The sequence below is a fragment of the Ascaphus truei genome, chromosome 5 (genome assembly GCF_040206685.1).
Source record: "Ascaphus truei isolate aAscTru1 chromosome 5, aAscTru1.hap1, whole genome shotgun sequence".
In the NCBI taxonomy this organism is placed as follows: Eukaryota; Metazoa; Chordata; class Amphibia; order Anura; family Ascaphidae; genus Ascaphus; species Ascaphus truei.
This window is the reverse complement of record NC_134487.1, coordinates 292,144,350-292,165,257: the sequence shown is the minus strand read 5'-3', so window position 1 is coordinate 292,165,257 and position 20,908 is coordinate 292,144,350. Positions and strand designations below refer to the sequence as shown.

Below are 20,908 nucleotides of genomic sequence, written 5' to 3'. Positions count from 1 at the left end.
CCTTGAAGACTGGTGTTGCCCACCCCTGGTCTGACCAATGATAACGTAGCATTCAAAGATACTCACGGCTGTATCCAAACAGGGCACCCACCGCCAAGACCAGGCTCACCGCTAGCACCGGTGACCTCATTTGCAGCATGTCCGAGATTAACCCTTGCACTGTTCCCCCTGGAGTAGAAGGAGAGGTTTAGACTTTGCAGATCTGATGTGGTCTCCTTTTTGCTTTTTTTTTTTGTTCAAAAGGGAAATGTTGAAGCATTAAAGTGAATGTAGATCACTATATACCAGGGGTGGCCAAATCCAGTCGTCAAGGGCCACCAACAGCCCAGGTTTTAAGGATATCCCTGCTACAGCACAGATTGAGCCATCTGTGCTGAAGCAGGGATATCCTTAAAACTTGGGCTGTTGGTGGGCATTGAGGACTGGAGTTGGCCACCCCTGTACTAAGTGGTGAGTCAAATTTCTACCTTGCTCACCGGGTGTAGTGAGCTAGTGACTGTCGGGCACGCTACACCGGTCACTTTACTTACCTATAATCCCTCCGATGTCGTACCAGATGGAAAGCTGGTCAGCCTCTGCCTCTTTCCAGCCAAAGTTGATACTCAAGTAGAAGGGAAGCCAGAAAAAGAAGGAATAGTTCACCAGCTTCAGGCAGGCGTATGCAAGAGAGTACTGCGGACAGACAAGACTACCAGTGAGAACGTACCAATGCTGCAATATTAATTTTTACTGTGCCAACAATGGATATTTTTGGCATTACAAAAGTTCTCTGTAGCGCTTTGTAGCCGCTTCCGCGATCCTACGTCGCTTCCGGTGACGTCTGATCCGAGGGCGGAAACAGCTGGGCTAGGTTCATTTCGGGAAACTGGAGTGTGAAGTCCTGGCAGCCGAACGAACCTAGCCCGGCTGTTTCCGCCCTCGGATGAGACGTCACCGGAAGTGACGTAGGATCGCGGAAGCAACCCGAGAGCCGGCAGCAAATCGGCGAGAGAGATGTCACGGACCCTCAGCTCCTACTATTCGAATGCACATTGTGTTTGTGCAAAAGGTGAGTGTACATTTGCAAGCTTGACATTTTTAACATAAATTATAGACGGACAGCACTATTAGAGTCTCTTAGTTTTGTGATATATTGGAGGAAAACTGCAGCACCCACAAAGAAACCACACTGGGGAAGAACACCATTGCTCCCAGCAGAGAGAGGCTGGTATGATATGCCATACACCTAAGGCTACAGTCCCAGTCCTCCCGGCTGCACGTGCTGACTACAGTCGCGATGGGCGGTCTTTAGGGGAGCTCTAGGGGAGCGCAGGGGGCGGGGCTATGACAGGGCATATCTGCCTTCCCATTGGTGCGCGCCAACCACGTGCTCACGTCGCAGCAAGGGAAGACAAAGCGTACGCGTCACAGCGCTTTGCGCACCCACATACAGCCACTGGGGCTTGCCCCATAGAGGGCTCTTCTGTGGTGTGTGGCGCGCGCCGCGTTGGCCACTGGGGACCTGGCCTAAGCAACATTTGTGAGTGGAATAAACACACATTGATTTGTTGTCAAATTGGTTACACTATTATACATTTTTTCCTTTTTATGTACCACCGGTGTGAATTTCCTGCGCTCCCCGTACCTGGAAGACATCGTTATCATATATAGAGCGGGGAACGGTCTAACAAAGGGGTTGTGAGCTGCTTTACATTATATTATCACACATCATTTAAACCTCATTGGCGGTGGGTTAACGTTTGCACGTTTTTCACAGTGACATCACGTTTGTGTCATAATATATGTTCACTTCACTTTCAACACCTTGTTTTCTTGGGATCACTAAGTTTTGCACTAGCACTTCAGCATTTATTCATTCCAATCAGGAGCACCCAGTTACACATCTTCTAGTATTATGTGTATGTGTGAGATTGTGGGTATGTGTGTATGTGTGTGTGTGTGAGATGCTGGGTATGTGTGTATGTGTGTGTGAGATGCTGGGTATGTGTGTGTGTGTGTGTGAGAGATGCTGGGTATGTGTGTATGTGTGTGTGTGTGAGATGCTGGGTATGTGTGTATGTGTGTGTGAGATGCTGGGTATGTGTGTATGTGTGTGTGTGTGAGAGGCTGGGTATGTGTGTATGTGTGTGTGAGATGCTGGATGTGTGTGTGTGTGTGTGTGTGTGTGTGTGTGAGAGAGAGAGAGAGATGCTGGGTATGTGTGTATGTGTGTGTGAGATGCTGGGTATGTGTGTGTGAGACGCTGGGTATGTGTGTATGTGTGTGTGTGAGATGCTGGGTATGTGTGTATGTGTGTGTGTGAGATGCTGGGTATGTGTGTATGTGTGTGTGTGTGATGCTGGGTATGTGTGTATGTGTGTGTGTGTGTATGTGTGTGTGGGGGAAATGGTGTGTGTGTGTGTGTGTGTGTTTGTGTTTGTGTGTGTGTGTGTGATGCTCTGTGTGTGTGTGTGTGATGCTGGTGCCAGTGAGGGTTGTCCTTGGAACTATGGAATGTTGTCCCTTGGAAGGTGTGTGTGCTGAGGGGTCAGTTGAAGAGTCCGTTAGAAACAGGACTTGCACAGAGAGACCTGTATATACTGACATGGATGTGAGGGGCTGTAAATAGTGCCGTGTACAGTAGTGCAGAGTCTCCCTCTGGCCTCTCCCGGTGAGTTATGGTGAAACCTGGAGAATTTGATGGATTTTTGGAACGGTGGAGAGGACCCTACATTTGGTGTCTAAGGTTGGAATCAAACTCACAAGCGTGTGTACTTGGGAACACCATTACAATCACGCCACACTTCCTGACGTGCTTATTTAGCGAGAGGAGTATGTGCATTTTCAGTAGTATAGATGCTCAGCACTCACCAGTAATACTCCTGGTAAACAGCAAGCCTGCAGAAAGCCAATAGCTACAGGTGCATTGGTGCTGTCAGAAGCCTGAACAGAGTAACTTATATCCTCCTCCTCGTCATTATCCCCATTGATCAGTGGTCTGTTTGACTCTTCCTCTGGGCTCCCACCTTCACTTTCCCCCTCACCAGTCTCTGGGAGACCTGCAACGTGGGGACATTTACAGAAGGAGGAACCTGTTCAATGGTCAACAACTATGTCTCAATATTTTCAGGCACGGAGAAGGCAAAGGGGAGTATTTAACCCTTTGCTGCTAGAGCGGCTTACGACATCTTACCATTCGTTTGCAACAATGATACAGTCCCATCTACTATTAAAAGCAGCAGTTCAAACAATGTGTGTTTTTTTTTTTTAATAAATCAGTTCTGTACTATGAGAAAATACTTGTAGCATTAAAAAAAAAAAAACAACAAAGTTTTAAAGACATTTTTAATGTTTCTAATGTAGGAAGCACTTCCAAAGTGACAGCCCCTCCCCCTTCTGATTGGCTCTGGCTCTTGAGCCCCAATTGTATCTAGTAACTGCCCAGTCAATCATATTCCAGGACTGCATTGCCCACAATGCTGTGCAAGAACTGAATTAAATAACCCGGAGCAAGCGATCGATTACAGGAGAACGGATCGATCTGCAGTTCCGCTAATCACTTGTCAGTGTGCAGATTGTATTGATGCACATATTGAATAAGGAAAAATATATATATATATTTTTTTTTTTTTTAAACGGCAGCTTGAACTGCAGCTTTAAGTCTCTGAACATACTTGTACAGTTACTCGTACAGTTACTCGTACAGTTACTCGTACAGTTACCCCAACGCCTGAGGCAGTTTTCTGCATGTTTTCCCCTCGGAAAGTGCGTTGCTTGATTTCTGCAGCATGTTCGCAGCCTGATGGATCAAGGGCGCCCAACTACAGTCCTCAAGCCTCCCCAACAGGCCAGGTTTTCAGGATATCCCTGCTTCAGCACAGGTGGCTCAATCAGAGGCTCTGTCGAAGACTCAGCCTCTAATTGGGCCACCTGTGCTACAGAAGACTGATTGAGCCACCTGTGCTGAAGCAGGGATATCCTGAATACCTGACCTGTTGGGGGGGCGGGGGGGGGGAGGACAGGAGTTGAGCACCCCATGCCTTTAAAGGGTTACTGCACCTCTCTCAGGGAGCCAGTCACATAAGTGGTTTCCATTTTTCCTTTCTGACCCACTACATGGGGCCACATCTTTAATGCGCCCAGACTCCGAATCTTCCACTTACCCACTTCTTTAGGGGAGGTGACCAGGCCGAAGAAGATAATCAGACCCCCAGCAAACTGCACCGCGGCCGTCACCAGGAAGGCGTACTTGGGAGAAGCAGGACACAAAGCAGCCAGGTTAAACACACCGCCCCTCCGGGCTCAAACGCGCCCCCACTCCGGGCTCAAACGCACCGCCCCTCCGGGCTCAAACGCACCGCCCCTCCGGGCTCAAACGCACCGCCCCTCCGGGCTCAAACGCACCGCCCCTCCGGGCTCAAACGCACCGCCCCTCCGGGCTCAAACGCACCGCCCCTCCGGGCTCAAACGCACCGCCCCTCCGGGCTCAAACGCACCGCCCCTCCGGGCTCAAACGCACCGCCCCTCCGGGCTCAAACGCACCGCCCCTCCGGGCTCAAACGCACCGCCCCTCCGGGCTCAAACGCACCGCCCCTCCGGGCTCAAACGCACCGCCCCTCCGGGCTCAAACGCACCGCCCCTCCGGGCTCAAACGCACCGCCCCTCCGGGCTCAAACGCACCGCCCCTCCGGGCTCAAACGCACCGCCCCTCCGGGCTCAAACGCACCATCCCTCCCGGCTCAAACACATGCGGTGACAATGTAACAGCGTAACTGGCTTCCTCAACGGGGTAATCCCTCCCAGGAACAAAAAGTGAATTAATTCCAGTCACGTTTAAGGAGTCCTATCTGAGTAACGGTTACCTTTATTTGCCCAAATCTGACACCTAGAAGTATGTTTTATTTATTAAAGTTTGACTTGGGCCAAAGCATTTAACTAAGTGACCGTCACTAATGAGAACAGAACAGATAAGCACTGGGGATCTCTGTCTTTTGTTTATACATTGTCACATACCCAGGAACACTTCTTTTGAGACAAAAATATATGGTGAAGTGCGTCCGGGTTTGAGTTTACAGGGATTGTGTGTGTAGACTTGGGAGGGGTTTGCTTATCATCAGGCTGCTCCACTTGCACAGTCGGACTCCCCCCTTCCCACCTCCCCTTATCTTTATTGGCTCTCTGATAAGGATAAGGTGGGATAAGGGGAAAGGAAACACTTGATTAACAAACACTTTCCCATTCAGAGGCCCCCATAGAAATTAACAATATTCCACAATGATGAAAACAGCCAAACCTTTGCTATTAGCATTGTTAGATTTGTTTAGGGAAGCCAGTTAGACTTTTAAAAGTATGTTTTCTGGCAGACTATGTGGGATTGCACCTGTAACCCCTACAGTGCCGAAACTACCGCCACACAGGATTGTGACCATGTGATCACTTTTGGTAGCGATCACATGGTCAGGCCTGCACATGACGTAGCAGGAAGTTCCCGCGCCTGCCGCTGGCAGTTCTGCATTTCCCGCCGCTGTTCCAATCACGTTCCGAGCGAAGAACGCGATTGGTTCCCTGACCATCACAGGGGCCCGCGCAATGCTGGCCCTTGTGAAGCTCAGGGAACGTCTAAGGGCAGTGAAGCGGTTAAACAAATGTAATCATGCTTACGGCAAAGATTCACGTTTTGGTTGTCCGTGGAAATGTAGCAAGTCTTTCTTTACAAAAAAAAAAATACGTGATGGGACGGAGGGTGCTCGTCATAACAAAAACAGTGTCTCCTCTAAGGAGGGAGCCAGAGCAAACGGGCGATTTCTTGCTTCCAATAATGGGAGGATCAGGCTGGAACACAATGCTGCCGTTACCGCTTCACCCTCAGTCTTTGTGAGCTTCCAGACATAATCCTTTGCTATACAGATCTCTCCTCGGATAAGAGCGTGTGTGTGTATAGGGATTGGATTCCAGCTGCTAGCATTAGGTGCAGCATCTTCAAATGGTTATTACACTTATTTATAAAATCTTTTTACCAGGAAGTTATACATTGAGAGTTATGAATTCAGTTCAGGACACAGACACACAGACACACAGACACACAGACACACAGACACACAGACACACAGACACACAGACACACTGACACACAGACACACAGACGCAATCCTATGCCCAAACAATTACTATTAAAAGGAAAACATATACACACATTTATCACAGAAAAATCAATAAAGTCCAAATATTCGAAGCACATTTTTGTCAGAAGTGTAAAACCTACATAAAAAGTTCAGTGACTTTGTATCCTCCTGTGTCTCTGTGCTGCTCCCACAAAGGGCTCTCCTCTGTGCATGGAGAATCCTAGGAAGACAAAGGAACCACACAAAGCCCCGACCAACGGTGCAGATTAACCTCCTGCAACCCAACACTTGCTCTCACAATAATGGCACATAACTTATACATTCATTGGAGCGTCCGTCCTCCCCCCCCTGCGACGTTCTGACCCAGCATCCCAGCGCCCCCGACTCCAAGAGATACCAGGCCCGGCACTGCCCCGACGTGTTTCACAAGACGGAACACGCCATCACGTGGGATACTGGCTCAGAAAGTCACAGGCTCATATGATGTGCCACATTTACGGCTACTATTGTGATTGCACGTCTTACTTTGGAGGAAGTAAAGGGTTAATCTGCACCAATCGTGGTCCTGTGTGCGCCCTCTGTCTTGCAAAGATCACAGCTCTGGAGTCGGGTGATCCCCACACTCACGGCCTAACTCGGACACCGGAGATTTTAGGGCCCTGGACCAAAGGAAACGGGAAATCAATGAAACGGTCCTGAAAGCAGGGAGCGGGACCCCACTGAAGTCTATGGGGTGTAAGGGGGGAAGGAAGACAAGTTCATAGTGTTAGATCTGACCACGTCCACGTTTTCTTTGTGCTGCTAAATACTGTAGTCCACGTAGGCCCTTATCTGCCATTAATATATGTTTCTGTGAAGCGTATAATGAATGAAATGACCTTCCAGAGACTTCACATGCTTATCACACAATCATTTACACCTGGGCTAATATGCACCGCATAGTTTCGCATGCTGAACACAGCTGTAACCACAAACCGCGTGAGCAGGGGGGGGGGAGAGCGAGCAGGAGGAGGGGGGGAGAGCAGGCAGGGGGGGGAGAGCAGGCAAGGGGGGCAAAAAAAAATAAGTTTGCGCACCTCGGTACTAGCGTAGACAGACCTGCTTGTAATCAAACTACTAGTATACACAGAACTGCTTAATCAGTATAAAGTGTTGTTAAAGGTAAATAACAAACACTGCGATGCATTGCAGGCGCTCCCCTGGCAGAGAATGTGAAGAGGCTCGGTGTATTTTTGTTATATGACGGTGTTGCTCGCATCGGACAAATACCTCATATCCATATTTCAGTACTGAAGAAGCGAGGAAGGCACCGAGTATGTTCCCCACAGAGGCACAGGCGCTCCAGAGCCCGAACACAAAGCCTCGCCTGAAAGAGAGACAGAGAGAAGGGAGGGGGGAGAAGAGGGAGAGGGGGGGGGGAGAGAGAGAGAGAGAGGGGGGGAAGAGAGAGAGGGGGGGGAGAAGAGGGAGAGAGAGAGAGGGGGGAGAAGAGGGAGAGAGAGAGAGGGGGGGAGAAGAGGGAGAGAGAGAGAGGGGGGGAGAAGAGGGAGAGAGAGAGGGGGGAGAAGAGGGAAATAGAGAGATGGGGGGAGAGAAGAGGGAGAGGGGGGGGAGAGAGAGGGGGGAGAAGAGGGAGAGAGACAGAGGGGGGGGGGGGAGAAGAGGGAGAGAGAGAGAGAGGGGGAGGAGAAGAGGGAGAGAGAGAGAGGGGGGATGGGGAGAAGAGGGAGAGAGAGAGAGGGGGGGGGGAGAAGAGGGAGAGAGAGAGGGGGGGGGGAGAAGAGGGAGAGAGAGAGAGAGGGGGGGGGAGAAGAGGGAGAGAGAGAGAGAGGGGAGGGGAGAAGAGGGAGAGAGAGAGAGGGGGGGAGAAGAGGGAGATAGAGAGATGGGGGGAGAGAAGAGGGAGAGAGAGAGAGGGGGGGGAGAAGAGGGAGAGAGAGGTGGGGGAGAAGAGGGAGAGAGAGGTGGGGGAGAAGAGGGAGAGAGAGAGAGGGGGGGGAGAAGAGGGAGAGAGAGAGAGAGGGGGGGAGAAGAGGGAGAGAGAGAGGGGGGGAGAAGAGGGAGAGAGGGGGGGGGAGAAGAGGGAGAGAGAGAGGGGGAGAGTTTGGTTTCAAAGCCCATTCCAACTACCTCAAGCGATCTCCTGCATTCAGGGCATCTATGTGAGAGCCGGGTCCGTTTTTCTATAACACTTTTTCTCCCATATAGCGCAGCATTGTATGCCGGGGTTTGCCCCTTACAAGTTCCAAACACCTTCACTTTCATGCGTGCCGCTAATCATGAATGTACCGCCTAAAAGGGGAGCGCTTTGTAACAACTGTGAAACCGAGGACTCCGCACGCACACGCACGCACGCACGCACGCACACACGAGAAAGAAAAGTATCCCAACTAAAGCCCTCGGTTATACAAAAGTAACACATTTATTAATAACATCCCATGAAACAATCAAAATATTTAAACAATCCGCAGTGTCCCCTAAATGAATCACCTGAATGACCAATACACACGAGCACAGTAACCCAGGTGTGGAGGAATGTAATCAGCCTCCCACCACTAAGACTGGCCGGTCGTACATACAAGCCTGATGTAATAATCAACCTCCCTAAATGAGGCAGTGTGTTAGCTCATGACAGATCCACATTAATAGCCTGCACACCACGAAACAAGCTATGACAGTGACAGATGACTAGAGGAGTGATAAGTCCTGCCAGATATGCTAAATCCTGTACAGCAAGGTGGGCAGACAGCACGTGATACAGCAGCTTGTAATATAAATAACAGCGTAGGTCCCGAAGTAAGCAAATTGTGTCGGATATCAGATAGGATACTTAGCCATAGCCAAGCATGGGAGTCCAAGATCAGATGATAACTCAGAAAAATTTTGCTGGAAATGAGGCTCCCAAAATGCGCTGCCACTCAGTCGTAAATTGTCAGGAGTGCACCAAATCATTTTGCAGTGGGGCCTGTCAGCTGCACTGCTCCATATCATGACTAAGGCCGCGCCCATGGATAGTGCTTGCGGACGGAGGCGCGCTTCCGCTCGGCACTGAGCCCCTAGTCACAATGAGAGCGCGGAAGCGTAGGTCTTAGGAAAATTTTAAATCTTCGCGCTTGCCGGAGCGCAGGGCCGGTCACGTGAGCGGTTCTCCCAATGAGGGTGAACCAGCTCCGTGACGTCACTGGCCCGCCCTTGACACGCCCACGGACGGCGCGCTCTCTAAGGCCAGGGAAAGCACCCGCTTTCCCTCAGCCTCAGCGCGCCTCCGCCCGCCAGCAATAACCATGGACGAAGCCTAATATGGGTCCCGCACTAGAATTTTGATCCATAAGCTGGGTGGTGCCACGGGAGGCATGCCCGGGCCCATAAGCCAAAGGTTGATGGTTTGAAACCGTCCTCTGCTGTTTTTTTAAAAAAAATTCTTTATACATTTTTACTAAAATGTCATTTTATTCACTATAGTTTAACGATATATGAATGTATTAACAAGCGCCAGTTATTTAAGTAATAATCCCCTCAGAACAGGGTATTACTGGCCAATAATTATAAGTCATTATTGACCCGCAATGCCCTGTTCTAAGGGGATTATTACTATTATAGGCTAATTGCTTTATTTATTTACATTTTTCATAAAAAATATTTATAAACATTCTACATTTTATTGTGCTATTACTGTACTTTTTTTTTATTAAAATGAAATTGTAAATACACTGCATCCATCTCTCTCTCATTGAGCCACCTGTGCTGAAGCTGGGATATCCTGAAAACCTGACCTGTTGGGGAGGGGGTCCTTAAGAACTGGAGTTGAGCACCACTGGTATATGGTAATAAAATGAAACGAAGGGCAAACAGACCTACCCTGACTTCCCGAACCAGTTCCCCATGACGGCTACCACACAGGGCCAGCCTGTGGACTGCAGGAGACCGTTCAGCATCCAGAGCAGGCAGTAGAAGACCTTGTTGTAAAAGTGCAGCCACTCGGTGAGCGTTCCGAACACAAACACCTGGAACAAAAGCCACACACACACAGGGACACGTGAATCCATCCAGAACAAAAAGGGGAAGAGACGACGACTAGTGGCTAACTCCAGGGCTGGGCAACTCAAGGGCCACCAACGGGTCAGGTTTTCAGGATATCTCCGCTTCAGCACAGGTGGCTCCATCAGTGGCTCAGTCTTCGACTGAGCAACCTGTGCTGAAGCAGGAATATCCTGAAAACCTGATCCGTTGGTGGCCCTTGAGGCCTGGACTTGCCCGCCCATAGGCTAACTGGATAAAACAGAGGAAGATATGGATTGGCACGAGACTGCAGCGTCCAAGAAAAGCACCCTCAGCTCACCAGATATCAATGAATAAAAACGTTTATTAAACTACATAAAAATGAAAAAAAGACAAACAAACTACAAAGAAACACAACCTTCTACGCGTTTCAGGCTCTAAAAGCCCTCTCTCAAGAAAGGGCTTTTAGAGCCTGAAACGCGTAGAAGGTTGTGTTTCTTTGTAGTTTGTTTGTCTTTTTTTCATTTTTATGTAGTTTAATAAACGTTTTTATTCATTGATATCTGGTGAGCTGAGGGTGCTTTTCTTGGACGCTGCAGTCTCGTGCCAATCCATATCTTCCTCTGTATTGCCTGCTGATTGGAGAGACGCACTGAGGTTATGAGGGCACGCTACATGGGAATCTGTGTTTCAATTGTACTACTCGCGGAACTTGCAGAGTGAGGGGAGCGTTCCTGGACGGACCGGAGGTGAATACACACACTACCGGCACTCGGGAGCTCCACAGAGTTTGTGAGAAGGAAGCCGCAGCTGATCTGGAGACAACGACGCCCACGCCTTAGACCGGACAACAATGCAGTCAAAACGGAGTGCTACACGACGGGATCAACAGAGGTAATACATTTTTACTGTTTTTTGCTTATCCCAGGTAGCGGTGTCCATTGGAACTCCTACACTGCACAGTTTTGTCCTTGGTCACTTCTACAAGCAACATATTTTGATACCCACGTTTATATTCCCCCTCAAGTGCTACCTCAGTTGTCCATAATATCATTGACTGTATTATTTATATTTCGTTACTCTCTGTTTTGAGCTTTGAGCAGCTTTTTTCCTAACTGGATAAAACAGCTGTTTCTGGATGGGTTAATTGGCTTCTTCACTTCCAACCCAGCAGACTAATGTCTTTCTTAAAGCAGTGTTCCCACCCCCCCGTAGCACAATGCGAGTGTAACTCACACAATGACAGTATCCCCCCTCCCCCCCCCAGCATGTCCTGCTCGGTAAGGGTTAAACCAAACAACATGATTGAGACAATCTCCAGCTTCTGAGATTACCTGCAGACTGCAGTGGACTATCCTGAAAACCTGACCTGTTGGTGGCCTTTGAGGACTGGAATTGGCCGCCCCTGTGCTAGAGGTTGACATTGGGATACAGTAGGGCCCTGCTTTTCGGTGCCCCACTTTTCGGCACCCCACTTTTCGGCGGTACCGAGAAGGGGGCCACCATTTCTGCGCATGCGCAGAACGGGGGGTGCCGGGGTTTAGCATGCGCAGCACGGAGGTCACACATGCGCAGAACGGGGGGTGCCGGGGTTTAGCATGCGCAGCACAGAGGTCACGGATGCGCAGAACGGGGGTGCCGGGGTTTAGGATGCGCAGCACGGAGGTCACGCATGCGCAGAACGGGTTGGTGTCGGGGTTTAGCATGCGCAGCATGGTCACGCATGCGCAGAACGGGGGATTGTAGGTCTGCGCATACGCAGACCTGCAATAGACGCCGAAAATCGCCAATTCCGCTTTCCAGCGATTTTCGCATTGCGCCGGGGCCATAGAACGGAACCCGCCGTATTAGCGGGGCTCGCCTGTGCTAAGGCCGAGCGACACAAACCTAATGTTAGCACCACAACATACACCTCGATAACAGCCCTGCATACTTCTTACCACCACTGCAGAGGAGCACATGCCAAAGGTGAGCACCAAGCGCATATTCAGTCGATCCCCAACGATGCCACTGACAAAGAGACCCTGCGACCAGAGGAAAGGAAACATCAGCATATTAATGTATGTATCGCCTTATTAGTGTTCATACGCATGGATGGGGTGCTGAGGTCTAAAACCATGTTAGAAACTAAAGGGCAGGTAACTAGCACAGGGACGGCCAACTCCAGTCCTCAAGGGCCACCAACAGGTCAGGTTTTAAGGATATCCCTGCTTCAGCACAGGTGGTTCAATCAATGACTGAGCCACCTACGCTGAAGCAGGGATATCCTTAAGCCCGGACCTGTTGGTGGCCCTTGAGGACTGGAGTTGGTCACCAGTGAACGCAGGCTACGATTATACCAGATGCCGCTGGGCGGCAGCGTGATCCGGTGACGTCATCCTCATGCTGCTGCCGAGTGGCATCTGGACAAGCAGAGGAGACAGGGAGGTCGTGGCCGTGAGCGGTTCGCCCTCATTGGCTGAACCGCTCGCGTGACGCGACCGTCACCAGCCAAAAACAAATTCTCATGACTCCTCTCCAGTCTGTTGCGCTTGGTCTGAGCAGTGAAAGGGACTTAAACTCACCACTGCATAGGAGAAGAGAAATATAGTGTCTAGCAGCCCCAGAAAGAGTGTGGCAGAGTCCTTGTCGGGGAAGAGGTGATTGCTGTTCCAAGTCTGTAGGAGAAAAACACAAGTCCATCAAAACACAAGATTTTTTTATTTTTTTTACCAACACAACAGCTTGTAGCCCTGTAATGACTACAACTTCTACGCACAATTGCTTTAATCCCAAAGAATCCTACAATTTGACGGCCCATCTAATCTGCCCGTTTTCCTATCTGTTGTTAAAGGTCAGATGGGATTAGATCCCTGACTTCCCAAGCATGTTTGAATTCCCTTACTAAATTAGCCTCTAGCAACTCTGTTGGGAGGCTATTAGTTTTGGGGAAGACTACAGCCCCATACATCCCTCCCACCTTCTAGTACTGCCTCTGAAAAACAACGTGGTCATGGCTTGCTCACCTGGTTTGGCTCCACTATGTAAACGGAGGTGTTAAGGCTAGAAGGGGTCCATTGGCTTGATATGCTGACCTTGACATTGCTGAAGGACTTCCTGGATGCATGGAGCAGGGCATAACTGCAGAAGAGAGTCAGAAACAGGTGAAGCGCACAGAGAGACAACAAGCATGGAGATAAAGCATAGCAAGCCTGCACAACACCAGTCATCAAGGGCCGGGCTTTCAGGATATCCCTGCTTCAGCACAGCTGGCTCAATTAGTGGCTCAGTCATTCTGATTGAGCCAGCTGCGCTGAAGTAGGGATATCCTGAAAACCTGGCCTGTTTACAGCCATCGAGGACTGGAGTTATGCAGGCCTGGTATAGGGAAACAGGACAGCAGCACATGACAGGGACAGTGTATCTACCATCTACAAAAGGGGTGGCCAACTCCAGTCCTCAAGGGCCACCATAGGCCAGGTATTGGGGGTTTCCCTGCTTCAGCACAGGTGGCTCAATAATAATGACTGAGCCACCTGTGCTGAAGCAGGGATATCCTTAAAACCAGACTTGTTGGTGGCCCTCGAGGACTCGATTTGGCCACCCCTGATCTACAATATTAGCAAAAGCCCTACACATACTGGCTAACTGATGTGTAATAATACAAGCGTCTACAAGTGTATCGTAAACACGCTGTGAGATGTAAATAAAAGCATTGTGTAGAGAGGGCACGCTGCAATTCTCATTCGCCTCTGTGCCAAACCGAATGCAGTAACTGTAGGTATCCGACGGCACCAGTCAGTAACAGTAACTTAATAACTCGCATGAATCACGTCCTCCGGAGAGCCTGTTATTGACTGAACCAGTCAGGTACCAATTGTATTATATATGGAGGTCAGGTGAGAGCCTTTAACCCACCTAACCGGGCTAGTCTCCTGTGAGAAATGAGAGTTTTGCTGATTTTAAGTAGGGTTTCATGCAGACCGATTTGCACTTGGCTACAGACCTGGGGAAACCGTCAATCTGTGGGGCTTTATTGTAGGGTAATATGGTCTCTTCTCTGATGTGCTGGACACATGGAAGTGTCTCCAAGCAGAGAAGACACGTGAAAAAAAATGTAAATAATGCACGACTACTTGGGATAGACGAGAGAAAAGCCAAGACGGGGCAGAAGAAACCGAATACAATAAGGATGGGAAACAGACTGAAGGCCTAATGGTCCTATATACCACGGGGGCGCAAACTTTTTGTCTGCATCCCCCTGCCTGCTCCTCTCTTACCCTTTCTCCGGCGTCATCTGACATCGCGTTGCCGTGGCATCGTGTGACCCAGCGGCGTCGTTTGACGCGTTGCCAGAAGCCGCCGGAGACAAGGTAAGCCAGGCATACAGAGGCCTCGCGCGCTCCCCCCGGCATTGCATTGAAATGTTGTGGGATAGAGCGTGGGGCCTCTAAGCACCGGGCCCCTCCCCACCCCCCGAAAATGTCACCCCCCCCCCCCCAGTTTGCGCACTCCTGCTATACACCAATCAAATATTACTGGTGATTCTATTACAAGTATTTGCCCTTAGTAGAAAGAGAAATTGTAAGCTCACCAGCCCTGCCAGTATACAGAAAGCCTCAGACCCCAATAGAGGCTTTCCCCCCCCTCATTAGGGCACCTCTGTGCCCACGGATCTGTTGCAGTAGCCTTCACTACCTCTGCCTAGAAGCTGTTCTATGCAATCACTACCCTTTTAATGAAGAGGTGTTTCCGCACAATGGCCGACCTGGGCACGGTTTTAAAGCTACTGCAATGCCTCGCGCTTTAACATCTACATTTAAAAGCAAAGACTCACATGTAAGGCCCGGGCCATAGAGGGGGGGAGCCGGGCTGCCCTGCGCTGACGCTGAGGCTCGCCTGCAGAAGCTGGGCGATTTCATGCTCATACAGGCGAGCCAGCGTCCGCGATCGGAGGTGGGGGGAGACTGAGGGAGGCGGGGCAGTGACGTCGCCGGGCCAATCGCCCGCGACGCACTGACGTCAACGTCACGCTCTCATTGGAGGGTTTCAGCCGACAGCGCGCTGAAAAACAGCTTGGCGCTCGGCTGAAAACTCCAAAGCCTCCGCACGCCTGCGGACGCTCGCGCGAGCCCCCTCTCAAGGCATCCTCTGAGGATGCAGGGGCTCAGCGCTGAGCGTCCGCACGCCTCAGCACGGCCTGTCCTGCTATGGACTCGGCCTAAGAGTAATCATTACAACAGCAATTCCCCTCTCCCAGAATCAGGTACGAGTTGAATGAATAGAACATTAGTATCTGGCCCCCTGAGCATGTGCAGCTTTTATTTTTAGCGTCAAAAAACCTACAATTCTCTTTATTTGTAGAATCTGAGGTTGCCATTGTGACCTTTAGTGCAATTGTTGGGCAACTGCAGTCCTCAAGGGCCACCAAACAGGTCAGGTTTTCAGGATATTCCTGCTTCAGCACAAGCGGCTCAATCAGTGGCTCAATGACCGAGCCACCTGTACTGAAGCAGGGATAGCCTGAAAACCTGACCTGTTGGAGGGCCCTTGAGGACTTGCCCACCCCTGTTCTAGAACCATGAAATAGAGGCAAGACAAACACCAGGATTTAGCAATCAAATACATTTTGCAACTCTAAGCATTGTGTATGCGAATGAGGAACAAGCGATTTAAAGAGCGGCTTCTGCAAAGACCACGGGACAGGCAGCACCCGAGAGCTCAGATCCCAGCACCCGAGAGCTCAGATCCCAGCACCCGAGAGCTCAGATCCCAGCACCCGAGAGCTCAGATCCCAGCACCCGAGAGCTCAGATCCCAGCACCCGAGAGCTCAGATCCCAGCACCCGAGAGCTCAGATCCCAGCACCCGAGAGCTCAGATCCCAGCACCCGAGAGCTCAGATCCCAGCACCCGAGAGCTCAGATCCCAGCACCCGAGAGCTCAGATCCCAGCACCCGAGAGCTCAGATCCCAGCACCCGAGAGCTAAGATCCCAGCACCCGAGAGCTAAGATCCCAGCACCCGAGAGCTCAGATCCCAGCACCCGCCGGCTTTTCCCACCTGAAGAAGGTTAACAGGAAGACGATCACATGGTGCTGGGTGTACTGGGACAAGAAGCCCTTCCTTGCCGGATTCCTCCTGGTGATGACCGGAAAGTCCATGACTCGGACGCCCCCAACCTCAGACCACAGAACGTCTGCGTGCTTCAGCGTTTCCTCCCCTCGCTGCTCGGGAGAGCACTTTCCTTGTAACTAGCTGAAGTGAAAAGGGTGAGAGACAGACTTCAGAGAGATTCGTGTGTGCTGGAAACGGAGCACGAGCATAACGTGCACAGAACATCATATTACAACGAAAACGTCAACAGGCACATGCAAGAGGCGCTGGTTCTATAACCCCGCGGGACCGAATCGAACCAAGGATGGATATCGTCGTTGTAGAGTTAAAAGTCATTAACTACCTCGTTTGAGTGCAGAGGAAAAGGCGATTAAATGTTCTGACATTATTTCAAAAACCATACTTAATGAGCTTTGTGTTTTGGTAACTCTGAACTACGACTAAATAGGCACGTAGTTTTTCAATAGAAATATCAAGAAATTCCAAGTCAGGAAGTACATTTAGTGAGTTTTACCTCTACATCGACGATATGTTTAATAAACACAAATTATTGGACTTGTGCCTTTAAAAATAAAATCAGAATAGATCTTTAAATTAATATTTAGTGATATTTTAATTTGCTGTACAAAGTTATTCTTGAAAGGTTTATAATGCAACCTAAATGTAAAATGAATTGTTTAATATACACCCCCTCACACAGTACCACTACTTGTATTATATACACCCCCTCACACAGTACCACTACTTGTATTATATACACCCCCACACAGTACCACTACTTGTATTATATACACCCCCACACAGTACCACTACTTGTATTATATACACCCCCACACAGTACCACTACTTGTATTATATACACCCCCACACAGTACCACTACTTGTATTATATACACCCCACACACAGTACCACTACTTGTATTATATACACCCACACACAGTACCACTACTTGTATTATATACACCCCACACACAGTACCACTACTTGTATTATATACACACCCCTCACACAGTACCACTACTTGTATTATATACACCCCTCACACAGTACCACTACTTGTATTATATACACCCCCTCACAGTACCACTACTTGTATTATATACACCCCCCTTACACAGTACCACTACTTGTATTATATACACCCCACACACAGTACCACTACTTGTATTATATACACCCCACACACAGTACCACTACTTGTATTATACTTGTATTATATACACCCCCACACACAGTACCACTACTTGTATTATATACACCCCCACACACAGTACCACTACTTGTATTATATACACCCCCACACACAGTACCACTACTTGTATTATATACACCCCCACACAGTACCACCATTTGTATTATATACACCCCCTCACACAGTACCACTACTTGTATTATATACACCCCCACACACAGCCCCACTACTTGTATTATATACACCCCCACACAGTACCACCATTTGTATTATATACACCCCCACACAGTACCACTACTTGTATTATATACACCCCCACACAGTACCACCATTTGTATTATATACACCCCCACACAGTACCACTACTTGTATTATATACACCCCCACACAGTACCACCATTTGTATTATATACACCCCCACACAGTACCACTACTTGTATTATATACACCCCCACACAGTACCACCATTTGTATTATATACACCCCCACACAGTACCACTACTTGTATTATATACACCCCCACACAGGACCACCATTTGTATTATATACACCCCCACACAGGACCACTACTTGTATTATATAAAACCCCTCACACAGTACCACCATTTGTATTATATACACCCCCACACAGTACCACTACTTGTATTATATACACCCCCACACAGTACCACTACTTGTATTATATACACCCCCACACAGTACCACCATTTGTATTATATACACCCCCACACAGTACCACTACTTGTATTATATACACCCCCACACAGTACCACCATTTGTATTATATACACCCCCACACAGTACCACTACTTGTATTATATACACCCCCACACAGGACCACCATTTGTATTATATACACCCCCACACAGGACCACTACTTGTATTATATAAAACCCCTCACACAGTACCACCATTTGTATTATATACACCCCCACACAGTACCACTACTTGTATTATATACACCCCCACACAGTACCACTACTTGTATTATATACACCCCCACACAGTACCACCATTTGTATTATATACACCCCCACACAGTACCACTACTTGTATTATATACACCCCCACACAGTACCACCATTTGTATTATATACACCCCCACACAGTACCACTACTTGTATTATATAAAACCCCTCACACAGTACCACCATTTGTATTATATACACCCCCACACAGTACCACCATTTGTATTATATACACCCCCACACAGTACCACCATTTGTATTATATACACCCCCACACAGTACCACTACTTGTATTATATACACCCCCACACACAGTACCACCATTTGTATTATATACACCCCCACACAGGACCACTACTTGTATTATATACACCCCCACACAGTACCACTACTTGTTTTATTTACACAAAGTTACACTTTCTATTTTACCATTTGAGTGCCGTGGGGCATAGCTATGTCCTGGCACCCAGGGTGCTGCAGGGCGTAGTAGCTAAATCCCCCCAAAAATGCTTGTTATCTTGGGGAGATCAGGTCACTGCGTTCCTATGGCGTCAAGGACGCGATCTGCAATGATGGCGGACGGGAGACGAGTCCTCGCTTTCTATTCTCCGTGAAAGAGCGGTCACGTGATTGCGAGTACCGGAGCGGCCGTGGCCTTCTGATCCCGTGGACCTCAAAGAAGGGTAGGGTCTCCTTTTGCATTAGGTTGTCATTTACCTGTAGCACTTATTCCCACTGTTCATACATAAAATGATGCGTACAACGGGTTAAATAAAGGTGGCAGTATTTAACTTAGTCTCCTGTCTTAAACCTCTCCCTACCTAGGGAACACTCTTCCACTCAACTAGTCATACACCTTCACTTTCCATATTCAAAGTCCAGCAGATAATCCACCTCTTAAAAGCAGCAGCTCATTACATTTTCTGCATCTCTGCTACGACCTCCAGATGCCCTTGATGCTTCCTGACGGCACTTTTACTTCTACAGCCTGTAAAACATCCCAACATACCAATTAGATTGTAAGCTCTTCGGGGCAGGGCCTCCCTTGCCATATGTGGCCATTTAGTTGCTGCTGTCATCCCCAGTGTTTGTACTTTATTCACCTTGTACTTTCATTATGTAAAGTGCTGCGTACACTGTTGGAGCTGAATAAATAACATTATACCTATGTGGTTTAAGCCCAAGGAAGCTGTGGCGAAACGCGCGTTGGGACGGGTCTTGTTCTATGTCCTCTCATACGGTGGCCACCGTACCCTGAGGCTCAGCGAGCAGACATCCTGGAGCCCCGCAGTTCTGGACACGGAGAAACAGATCGGGGAAGCCGTGGGCACGGAGGACGTGCAGCCGAGCGCGCCTCAAGGAAAGCGCGAGTGTAATCCTATCCCGTCTGTTTGAGCGTGATCGTATAGTAAAACGTTAATAAACTATTGTGTTCCTGTGTTTCTCTCTACATGCGGTTTTGCTACGGACAAGAATACATCATCCTTACTATGGCAGCATGGAGGAAATTGCTGTGCGAGATCAGTGCCATGTTTGGTCTTCATTAATATTTGCACAGGTTTATTGCCATCACTTTCATTAGACACCCAGTTTGCCCATTGTTTGCACATTGTTCTATTGCGGCTGGGAGACGGCAGGTATCTGGCAGCACCTGGCTTACGAGCACTTTAGCTGATTCCAATGGGACACATTGGTTAATGCTATGTACTGTATTTAACTCATCACTAGCACATTATTTACTTAATGGTATATGGTGCGCGTTGTTGGTCATTAGAGCTATTTAGGCCTTATTTTTGGTGCCCGATTTAATACTCCTTGAGCGGCCGGCTGGGGTCTAACTTCTGCTTGTAAAGCCCCCTTTTTAAAATCAGGTACTTGCTATAGTCTTGGTAGGGATTATAGGAACCAATACATATGTATTTTATTTACGTAGTGTTTTTTTAATTATTTGTTGTTTTTTTTATTTGTAATAAAGTGTTTATATTTTGGTATATGTGAGTGCTTTGGAGGGGGAGTTCTTTTTCTCTTTTTGTGTTCATGTATGTACAGTATATCTTTATCTGTATAGCGCCATCTACATACACAGCGCGTCACAGCAGTAACACACGGGACACTAATATAACATAATGGGAATTAGCGCTTCAGACATTAAAGTAACATCAGGGAAAGGAGATTACACTTTGATACAATCTAAGTATATAAAAAACAAACAAATGAATAACATTATACATACACAACTGCAGGGGTGGCAGCCTCCCATCCTTAAAGTGGCCCCTTTTTAAGTGGCATACAATGTGCAGTTTAATAGAAGCGATAAAAGAAATGGAAAACTGCCCCGGATTCGAACTGCGCTGGAAAGGTCTTTTCCGAACATGCTCAAGAAGACGCAAGTCTCCAGTCTAGAGAACCTCCACTCATAATGCATGTCTTCCACTTTATCCCAACTTCATTTTCACTGCCTAGTCCTCACTCACCTCTCAATACTAAACTACCACGCCCATGCGCCCTCACCTATTTCTATTTCACTTCTTTCCTAGCGACACGTTTCTGTCCA

General features: G+C 48.6%; 1 protein-coding gene across 2 annotated transcripts in view; it reads right to left on the bottom strand.

Annotated features, from left to right (window-relative positions):
• Positions 1-20,908, bottom strand: part of SLC37A3 (solute carrier family 37 member 3) — a 32,887-nt gene that overhangs the window by 7,827 nt on the left and 4,152 nt on the right. The window contains exons 2-12 of one of the 2 annotated variants that reach the window (XM_075602666.1): positions 19,249-19,342; positions 16,140-16,334; positions 13,106-13,220; positions 12,665-12,757; positions 12,041-12,124; positions 9,960-10,105; positions 7,371-7,467; positions 4,143-4,227; positions 2,851-3,038; positions 531-672; positions 67-168 (exon numbers count right to left, since the gene is read on the bottom strand). In XM_075602666.1, the coding sequence (XP_075458781.1) occupies positions 67-168; positions 531-672; positions 2,851-3,038; positions 4,143-4,227; positions 7,371-7,467; positions 9,960-10,105; positions 12,041-12,124; positions 12,665-12,757; positions 13,106-13,220; positions 16,140-16,240 (1,153 nt within the window). In that variant the 5' untranslated portion in view covers positions 16,241-16,334; positions 19,249-19,342. The remainder of the gene's footprint in view (positions 1-66; positions 169-530; positions 673-2,850; positions 3,039-4,142; positions 4,228-7,370; positions 7,468-9,959; positions 10,106-12,040; positions 12,125-12,664; positions 12,758-13,105; positions 13,221-16,139; positions 16,335-19,248; positions 19,343-20,908) is intronic. The other variant, XM_075602665.1, reaches the window with a different exon arrangement.